Below are 11124 nucleotides of genomic sequence, written 5' to 3'. Positions count from 1 at the left end.
ATTAATATATAAAAAATAAAATTAGTATTAAAATGAATACAGATAGGAATCTTCGTAAAAATCGAACTAAACATTTATGGTTATAACTTTAGTAAACAAAATTTTGAATTTGTTTTCCAGAATAATTATACATCCTTAATTTATATCAGATCTGTATGCCCGATAAGCTCGGTATTTTAATTTTTTAAATATAAGGGAAAAAAATTTTAAATACCCGGGCCCTATATTTCAAACCAAATATTTTAAATCGTCATTATTAGCTAAAAAAAAATTAATAATAAATGTAATATATTTGTAATAAACCTGGGCCGAGCCGTGCAAAGGTGTCTCTGCTGGTCTCAGATTTATAGAAAATATATAAATATAGTGAAAAATAATTTTATCTATTAGTTTTAATTCAATAATTCGCTAGGTAATTGAGCACAAAAAATATCATATTGTTTGCAATGATCACACTGATTTGCCGTCAATAGTCATTGTTCAGAAGGATACAATCTGAAAATCGTTCGATATGTACACTAGTGATCTGCATCGAGTCTAATTTTCAAGCCCGAATACTTTTATTTAACATTAAAAGTTCAACATTATATTTTAAAATATTTTTAAGGCCCAACCGACCCGGCCCGAATTTTCTTTAAAAATATTAGGCCCGGACCCAGCCCGAAGCCCGTTTGCCGGGCCGGGTACGAGTCGGGCCTACTTTTCCAGATTTCTAATGTACAATAATTTTTGGCTTTCATCCTTGCTATCAAAATTAAAAATTATTCGAATACTTTTATTTACAAAACCTTCTTAAAATTTATAACCACAATTCTTCCCGAATTTTATGACTATTTACCATAAAATGTGCCTAGAAATGGTTTTTTTAGTATATGATTATGATTATAAATTATTCAAGATTTAATAAAAATCATTTAAATATACAGGTAACATTATTTATTCCTAAAAATGAGAAAAGGCAAAATATATTAAACATTTTGATACCTTTTGACTTATCGCTAGTAAAATATTATCGAAAAATCGATTATCAAACTCGATTATTTTTTTAAAAATATATAGTTTTAATTAATAAATGATTATATATATAAAGGGGGCCATGATTTAAGTTAATTATATTCTTATTGCTAACTAAAGCTGAATTTAGAAAATAATAATACCCCCCCCCCCTCTGGGAAAAAAATATTCTATGGGTAGGCAATATGTTTTAGTTTGGGAGGAAAGGTTTGGAAGAGATCATAATAAAGAGAAAGTAAAATAGGGGATGAATTAATAAGACAAATAATATTTGATTTGATGACCTGGATTGCAAGTCTTTGAGGAAGGTAGGGACCTTCTTTCGGGTCGTCTGTTTAGACCGACATTCATCTACCCAGATTTTAAAGATTAAATCTTAGGCTTGAGAGTTAAAAGTTGCGAGTGTGTAGATGATGCACAGAACGAAGTGATAGTGATACGACATATATATTTGTCCCATTTCAAACTTTCTACGAATTAGATTTTTGTTTAAAGGTTTATAGAAGCCAGCGCCGTTGATGCAAGAATAATCTTACTCTAGGAACTTGCCATATTTTTTTTAAATTATTCATGTTAATATGTATCTAAAAGCTAAAATTCATGTTAAAAGAATGTCTCATTTCAGTAACTAGATTTATCGTCGAATTTACTAATTTTAAGTATTCCAGGATTAAATAATATAGGTATATTTTGAAAAAAATATATAAGCAAAGGCAATGTATATATTGAAGATTTTGCTCAGAGATGGCAGAAAGGTTTGGGCCTCTATTTGCCAAATCTCGAGGCTTATATGATACTATTCTGCCAAAAATTTTAATTCGGCGATTTTTAAAAATAGACCCATATCGGGCCTTTAACAACACTAATAAGAACCCAATCCACCCCTTATTCTACAATAAATTCTGATCTAAAAACCTTTTATATCTTTCCAAAATTTTTTTTTCTTCGCTTATTATAATAATTTTTTTTTTTTTACTATTGACTTTTTTTTTTATTGACCAAATCATTTTTTTTATTTTCAATTTCAAATATTGATTTCAAATGTCGAAAACATTTTTAAAAAATTAATATTTATTAAAAAAAATATGTAACTAAAAAAATTTAAAATTTAAAATTTGAAAAAATATAAAATATAAAATATAAAATATTTAAAAAGTGGAGGGGGGGGGAGGTGCGGGAGAGGGAAGTTAAAAGATATGTCAGGCATAGAGCCGAGGATGTCGATTTCGAGGGATAATTTTATTTTTAAAAAAATATAAGACATTGACAAATAAGAAGTAATTCTATTCCAGCTTCGTTCTATTCCATTATCTAGAAACTCTTTGCTATTTACTTTTAATATTTTTTTATTTTTTTAAGTTTGGGTTCGGGTTCGGGTTTTCCTCTACCTTAGATATTGAATATGGAATTATTGATTATCTTAAAAGTTGTATATATATAACTAGTTTTATTGATAAGTGATTGTATCTGTACTGGTGTTTTTAATTTTTCTTAATCATATGTTTATTTCTAGGTTCTCACAATGCTAAATTAAAATTAACATGCCAACAAAATCCTTCCATATTCAAATTGTTATTTGATCGGGCATGGCCGTTTACCTATCCTCTTATTTCCCATGGCCGTTTAAGTAAGTGGCTTTGCCTCTTGCGCGCTCAGGTAGCTGGGGTCTGCCAAAAAAATGTAGATGGTCCTCTTAATTCTTTCCATCTTTTATCCCAGTCTGATGGGCTTTCATGAGAGAACCAAGCTTGCTCTTGTTGTATATATATAACTGTTATATATATGGCGCTTATAGGCGATTAATACCTATTTTTTTTTACAGTTCATTAAAAGTTGTTTGAATGGAATAACAGGATTTTGTATTATTTTTTTTTGAATCAGAAATGGAATAACATGCAAAATTTATTTATATTTAGTATAATAACAGCTGTTTTTTTCTTCTTCTGAATCGCAAGTTATATAATCAGCACATTCTACTTGTCTATCATAATCACCTAGAAAAAAGAAAACTTTATTTTATAGTTTTTCAAGTTATTTTATCTATTAAAAAATATTAATTATCTATAATTTTTGGTATTTAATATTATTATTCATTTAATTTAAAAAATTTCAAATCAAATAATCTATTTCTTTTTATTTATTAATCCAACTTAAAATTTAAAATTTAATCGTTTCATTGAAGAAGGACATTCACATTTATAAAATAATATATAAACGTTTTATTTAAAAATGAAGTTTTTATGAGGATTAGTATTTAGCTAATAATAATATAAATTCTATAAAATATTATACAGTTAAATTAAAAATTTTTAAACAATTTATTGTTTATTTTTTAAAATATAGCCATAAGTTTGAAATTTATCAAAAAATAATAATAATTTGTAAAAGAGTATATATATTTTTTTTTCAGAAAACGTGATCCCCCCCCTAAGAAATTATTGGATTAAATTCATTTTAACATTTGAAGAAAAAAAGGGGAAATTCTATCCTAACTGTTATGACTTCCTTAGAAACTTTATTCCAAACTAAATTAGATTCCGAATTGGAATTGGACTCAAAAATTTTATTAAAGGACAATCCTGATCATAATTCCCTGTATGGTTCAGATGATAAAAGTTGTGAAATGGAAGTAAACTCGAATGATGAAAACATGAAAACATCTCTTTCCTCTCTTTCCTCTCTGGTAACAACCCCTACAACATCTGTTAAAAGCTTTAACCATTCTATAAATAGGAGAAGCAATACATTTATCAAAATGTCTAGCAACAGTCATAATAGTAATCGTGTTACGGGAGGTAAGCCAATTTCCATTAGCAGACCAATTAAAATGACCCCTAAAAGTCATCTTACAATGACCAAACCTCTATTGGATATGAGGGTTAAAGCTAACTCGTATGGTTATGGAAATTATACTAATGATTATTCGGGTTGGGGAATAAATTACATCAATTTTCCGTATCCACACAATAATAATCTTAATAAAGGTTTTTGTGTAAACAGTAAATACGCTAATAGTTACATTGGCACAAATAAATATCCTATTCTCGCCAATCTCGATCATGGTCAAAATTATTTTAATCATCAAAACCCACAAAATTTTCTTTTTTTGAATCCTTCTTTTAATGCAAAAATTAACTCCTCGGTTAAACCGGGTATATTAAGCGTCGATCAAAAATATATGTCGAGCGGAAATTATAACTACAATGCATACTGCCATTATCCAAAATTTGATAGTTTCGGTTACTATAACAATATTAATTACAATAATTATGGCCTAAGCCGTAATCACGTGGCTGTCAATAATCCCGTTTACAATAACAGAAACCTAAACAACATAAAAGGGATCTACTATATCAAAAATAACTATGGCGACATCAATACCCATATTGATCAACCCTACCCCTCAAAAAATGATAATTGTAATAAAAATGTCGTGACCACCACTTATTTAACATCATCTACAATAAATTATAACCCTTATAATATTCATTTTAATGCCCCTAAAAATGGGATATATACCTCTGCGAATTATGCATTAGACTCTGGATATAACAAAGTAAATTCTGCAACCTCTACTAGTAAAGATTTGCCCGGACTAACGGCTTATAAAGTTTTGAATGAGAAGGTTAAAGAGGCTAAAGTGTTTGTCAACGCTAAAGGAGAATACTTTAAGCTAAAAAACGTTAAAGGAACCAGTTATGTAGTACCTTTCAGTGCAAACAGTTATGAACAAGTGGCAGATTCTTATTGGGATAGAGATCGCTATTTTGACCAAAGTGTTAGTAATGATAATGGTAATAATATTTTTACTACATCTAATGATAATGGTTGGAACAGTTCAATGACTCAACAAAATTATAGTTCCTATGGCGGTCTTGCATCACCTTTAAATGTCAAGCTTAGTCAATATACCAACTCAGATGTAAAACGAGGTTTAATTTTAATCTAAAAAGTTTATTTAGAAGCTTAAGGAATAAATAACGAATTATAAACTATTCAAGATAGTACTATTTAGAATATCAGTATATTTACTGAAAATTAAATTTAGCTTGTTGTAGAATTTAGTACAACATACACTGACCCAAATTTCTGACATTTATTTGTTAATAGATGCTTATTTCATAGACGTAGTCAGGATTTTGCTAAGAAGGGGAAGGGGACCCCTATAAATTTCAGACAATTTTGCCACGAACTTTAGAACTTAATAAAATTTATATTAAATTTCCATAAAGTTTTATATAAATTATAAATGACTCTAAGGTTAACAACAAAATTGTTCTAAAATTCATAAGATAGGTGTATTCCAAACATGATGGAAATTTCCGATAAAATTATATTTTTTTATTTTTTAAAAAAACGCGCTTAAAAATGATTTAAAGTTGAAAAAATAAAACATTGCCGGAAAGAACACATTCATGCTAACATTATATATATATATATACTTTTTTTTCTAAATATTTTAAATTAAATAGTCATTATTTTTAAAAATTCATTAACTCAGTTATTATATTGTAGAGGTCTGCTAAATGGCAAATTTATCAGGTCAAACCCGGCCCATTGAGAATTTGGGTTTTGCCCGGACAGAATTTTAATTTTTCGCTAAGGTTGCCCGACCTAGTTTTTAAAATTTAATTACCAAGGTCCTAACCAAAATATATATTTTGAATACCAAAATAAAAAAAAATCATTTATAATCTTGGGGGAGTAGTTAAATTAAAAACACTCTATTAAATATAAATATATATATGTTAGCGTCTATGTGTTATATTTTACAACTTAAATCATTTTGTTGAGGGCGTTTTTAAAAATTTAAAAATCGGATTATACCTGAAATGTATTTTATCATTGGAATACCTATCTCATGAATTTTAGGCAATTTTGTTGTAAACCTTTGAGTTATTTATAATTTATATAAAAAAATATATGGATTTTAAAGTTCATGGAAAAAAATTGTCTGAAATTCGTAGGGTAGGTATTCAAAACATGATGGCATATATTTTCGGTAAAATTATATTTTTAAATTTTTAAAAACATGCTCAAAAAATGATTTGAAAGTTGAAAAAATAACACATTGCTAACATATATACAGAAAAAAAATCTAAATTTTGCTCAGTCCGGCCTATTAAAAAATTCTCAGACGTTGTCTAGCCCTGGCCCTTGTATACAATTTTGGGGGGGGGGGAAGGAGGGAGTAATGAGTGTATAGGGGGTAACTAAAAATGGTATTTCCGAAAACAGGTATATAAGAGAAGATTTCCTTTTACCACCTCCCTTCTCCCTTTTTATATATGTCTATGTTTTATTTAATCTGAATCTATTCATGATGATACACACAAAATAATTTTAAAACATTTTTTGGTAATTTGCTAGAAAGGTACAACTCTATTGACAAGAACGCCAATCATTTAGCAGTCAAACAACAACACCTAAATCACCAAATTCCTCAGGTCCATAAATGCGCAACTAATTTACCTATAAAGCAGAAGGTATAATGTTTTATCGTTTTGGCTTCTAAATTTACTAATAAAAAAATTTTTTTGAATTTATTACCTTAAAAAGGTGGATAATAAAAATGAAAATCACATTGTTGCTGATGATAAAGGCACCACAACTGCTGTTACGACAAGAACTTCCTTAGACCTAATAAATAATTTTTATGAGATATCTTTAAATTCAGAACCAGCTCCAGTTAAGGAAATTTTAGAAGAGTTAAATATATCTCTAATTTTAAACAATTATATGCTCTTTTTTTTTGCTTATACAAAGAATAAATAAGCTAGAAATTATGGAATTCAAACAAATCCCTAAACCAGCGTCAATCGATAACGAAGAAATCAAAGTATCATTGCTCAAAAAAGACATCATTTATAAAATACTATTATCATAACAGTTCTCTTAAAAATAGTATATATTAAAAAAAATTTAAAATAAGCATGATTTTTGAAATTTTAATTTTTATAAATTACAAACGTCTTTGGTAAAAAACATACATATATTTTTTAAACAAGTAAAAAATTAATTGATCAATATCTATTACATTGGATTTATTCTTTAAAATTTTGCAATTTTTTAAAGAAAACCAAATTAATTTAATTATTACGAGTCGAATCAAAATTTCAAAAACTATGAGAATATCACTTTAAAAGCCCATAAATAATTTCCAACAACGAAATATTTTAAATGTTAATTTTTTGTATTTTTTTTACAAAATAAAATTTGTAGCTCCAAAACTCTACCGAAAAGAATGAGATAAATTATCAGTCTGATTGTATTCTAACCCAGTATTTTGAGGATTCTGGGATTAATAAAGAAGGGGATTTAGTCCTTGATGCCTTTCCCATGCAGAAGAAACACGAAGCTGTGTGTTGTACTATCATGTGAAATTATTTTATAACATATTACCATAATAATAATAAATAAATAAAGTTATAATAAAAATATTTTATATTATTATATGCTAAATTTAATAAAGACACCGGTAATTAATGTTTGATGAATCACGTCCTACACTTGCGATTCGCAATAAAATGTCACTTAAAAATTGCCAAAATAAGGGAAATATATTATTTGTCGTTTAATTTTTTTATCCATTATTCCATAAAATTATTCGTATAATTTGAGTTGTTCTTTATAAAAAATTTATTTTTTTTTACTTTATTTTCTACATCTTATAAATAATCATATTTTAAATTTTAATGATCTAATTTTTCCGGAGTTTGAAATGATATCTTTTGAGCAAAAATCTTTGAAGATTTTTGATTTTTACTTAAAATTCCAAATATGTTTATAGTAAAAAAAAATCTTTTATTAGTACTTTTGTAGTTTTCATGCACAAGAAATCTTTCAAGATATCACATACCTTTTTTTTAAATTTTTAAGATTTTTTCATACTTCTGATTTTTTTTTCATTTTGAAAATATTTTTAAATGATTCAATTTTCAAATCTGAACATCGAATATTCGACGAATCAAATCGAATAATGTCTTTATTATTTTTACGAATACAAATAAGGAATTATTCGATTCCTACGAATACCAATGCAAATATTCGATTCGATTCATATTTTTGTAGGTATACTTATATATAATTCAACAATACCAAAATCCCAAAATTAAAAAAAGTTACGAGCCGACAAATTTTTAATTTCAAAACTTTCAATAATATAATATAATGAATGAATGTAGTTGGTGTAAATTCAAAATTATGTCTATCTAAAATATATTAAACGTTATCCACGTTTTTTCTTTTAAATGAAAGCATCTTTAAAAATTCCTTACCTTAATCGCAACGAAAGTACTATATCTTGGACAAGACGCCTTAAATATGCTACACTGGATGTGGTATGTCGTTCTATTCTCCTAATAATTTTATGGTTGAAAAATATAATCGTTATCCATTTCATTTATAAATAATTAATTATAAGTTATAACTAATTTTCCTGTAGGCAAAGTTTTTAATAGGTCTCTGTTCTTTGTATTGTGAGCCCCTTCATTTCTGAAGAAGTAGAACTTGGAAGGGTTAATAACATATTTTTTTCTATCCTTATAGGGTAAGGAGGACAAATTTCCTTCCATCAACTTGATGCCGATATATGATTATATATTGATTATACCATATTCCACATCAGAGATATCGTTTCTACATCAAAAATATATAATATCAGCTAAAATGGTTGATTACCTCATTATCTTGCGCCATAGTTCATTCACCATTATCACCCCAAGCTTCGCTAAATGAATTATTCACGTGATGTTGACTTTTATACTGGGGCTCTTATAGGTAGGCAACATTGTGAGCGTATAGTTCTTTTGAAAATTTCAAACACATTCATAATTTTTTTTAATTATTCCTTATGTGAGCCAAAATACATTTGTATGCTCTCAACAATGATACTAGCCTGAGCGATTTTTTTGATATGGTTTTTGGGCCTAGCCCGTAAATTGTTTTGCACTATTGTAAGATAATTTTAACAAGTTACTGATCATGTTATAATTTTTTATTAAGAAAGAGGGCACTTCTATATTTCCAAAAGCTTTATTTAAGAGAGGCATTTATTCTTTTAAAAAAACTCTTTCACATAGGAATTTTCACTGATGTGTACTGTTAATTGCTTAATACAGCTGATAAATTTTTCATTAGTACTATACTTTATCTCATCTAAAAAATCTATAATATTATATTGCTCCTTCTATGTTTTTGATTTCAGATCTGTCAGAATTTGTTAGGATGGAAATAAAATTAAATGTAATTGACAAATTATTGTCCTCCAAGTTAATATGAAGATTTGCAATTTTTTTTATTATTAATGCCAGACATCTAGTACACCTATTAAATCTTTTTTCTTTATATAAATGTGCTTAACAATAACTATTTTATAATTAACCACAAAAATATAAAATTTTCGAGGATTTTACTATATTTAGTTTGTTAAATATATTTCCCATGTCGTCATCTATTCCTTCTTCTAGTTCTATAAGATCGCTTAACGATATTTATTTTCAAAAGATGTGACAATTGAATTTTTTTTAAGGAAATTGCTTCTAAAAAAATTTGTTTTGAGATTATTTGAGAAACGTAAAGATTCCAATGGTGTTATATCTTAGAGGAAAGTATCCCAAATGCTCATACATCCTGTTCCGAATAGACATTTGATCCATACTAAAAGAAATTAAACAAATAAATCTAAATTACAAATAATTACAAAGATATAATATGCTTATAAATCAATTTTTATATTCAAAATATATCAAGCCGATGCGCTAAAAAACCCGTTTACTTTTATGGCCATCTTAATAACTATTATTAAATTTTTTTAAAAAAAGAAGTAAATGAGGTTATCTATCAGGTGTTTAACTAAAAAGATGGAAAGTAAGAACTTAAAGATAAATTAGAGCTATAATAGATTTAAAAGAGCATGATGGGTTTTAACTTCACAAACCAGAATTGATGGTCAAAAATTATACCCGGGGAAAACTTTCAACAGATTAAAATGCATTATGCTTTATCTCCTTCTTTTATTCAGAGTGATTCTTTTAATGAGAAATTATAGTGTAGGTAGCAGTCATAAATTATTACTAGCCTAAAAATATCTTTAATTCATACCCCCATAGGGATCTAGCATTTACTATTCTAAAAAATATAAAAAATCGGAATTAATAGCACCAATCACCAGCCTTTCTCGTCTTCTACTGCTTCTCCCTTCCCCCCCCCCCCTTTTCGTGCCCTCTTTCATCGCCTTCTTATCCTTTACTTTTCCCCCTTTTCCCCTCATCTTCCTTATCCATCTTTAATTTATATAGAGAGGGTTGGTTTAATAATGCTGGGATAGATATAATTAAGTACTTATCCATAGTTTACTTAGCCCTATATCTATAGATCAGGTTTGTTAATCGATCCTTTTAAAAGTATATTTAGCGTTATTAATCAAGGGATCCACATTAGCGCTTAATGGCAAATTATATATTTTATTTATTTATATCAATATTTAAAATAATAATTGAATCATCATTTGAATAAAAAAAAAATTTTAAGGGAAGGTGCATTTTGCGAAAATTTTTTTGTACAATTATTTGAATAAGCATCTGCATGTGGTTGATCCTGCAGGTTTTCCAAATTTTGTGGCAGATTGATATAAGGCCAATTAAGAATAAATTTTGGGTGAATTGTTGCTGCTAATATGCTATTGTCCTCAGACAATGAAGGAAATCTATATTTTAAGAAACGATAACTAACATTATTATACGGAGCTGAGGAAAAAGTAAAATGTTCTCATTTATAGCTGTCATTTCAATAACTATATGTGTATTTTTTTTTAGATCTATAATAGACAAAGTAAATACCTAAAATTATTTATTATATTTTTAATTCAACTAAAACTTGTAGGCTGTAGATCAAATTCGTAAATGTTGCTTGATAAAATTTATGAGAAAATTATAAAATATGGCGGAGAATGCTAAAATATGATGGAGATAGAATTTTTAAAAGAAGGATTTAATAAAATGATCTCGATCACGATCCTTAATTTAAGAGAAAATCATAAATCTGGGTAAATTGATAAAATTAGGAGAATCCAGGATCGTCGATTCTTTGATCTTTTTCCTTTGACAACTA

General features: G+C 27.4%; 1 protein-coding gene across 1 annotated transcript; it reads left to right on the top strand.

The window, feature by feature from the left end:
• The first annotated feature begins 3511 nt into the window (after positions 1-3511).
• Positions 3512-6789, top strand: LOC135931092 (homeobox protein 2-like). Its single transcript, XM_065467966.1, has 4 exons — positions 3512-4946; positions 6385-6500; positions 6574-6702; positions 6781-6789. Exons 1-4 carry the CDS (start codon positions 3512-3514, stop codon positions 6787-6789), a joined length of 1689 nt encoding a protein of 562 aa, XP_065324038.1.
• Positions 6790-11124: the final 4335 nt, after the last annotated feature.

The sequence above is a fragment of the Gordionus sp. m RMFG-2023 genome, chromosome 1 (genome assembly GCF_954871325.1).
Source record: "Gordionus sp. m RMFG-2023 chromosome 1, tfGorSpeb1-WG-v2, whole genome shotgun sequence".
NCBI classification, from domain to species: Eukaryota; Metazoa; Nematomorpha; class Gordioida; order Chordodea; family Parachordodidae; genus Gordionus; species Gordionus sp. m RMFG-2023.
The sequence above is the reverse complement of the archived record's forward strand: the minus strand, read 5'-3'. Positions and strand labels throughout refer to the sequence as shown.

Excerpts from the sequence above, each read along its gene's own strand:
- LOC135931092 (XM_065467966.1), top strand. The coding sequence starts at position 3,512 with ATGACTTCCTTAGAAACTTTATTCCAAACTAAATTAGATTCCGAATTG. Across the intron at positions 4,947-6,384 it reads CAACTCAGATGTAAAACGAG|AAAGGTACAACTCTATTGAC; the intron begins GTTTAATTTTAA and ends GTAATTTGCTAG. Across the intron at positions 6,501-6,573 it reads ATTTACCTATAAAGCAGAAG|GTGGATAATAAAAATGAAAA; the intron begins GTATAATGTTTT and ends TACCTTAAAAAG.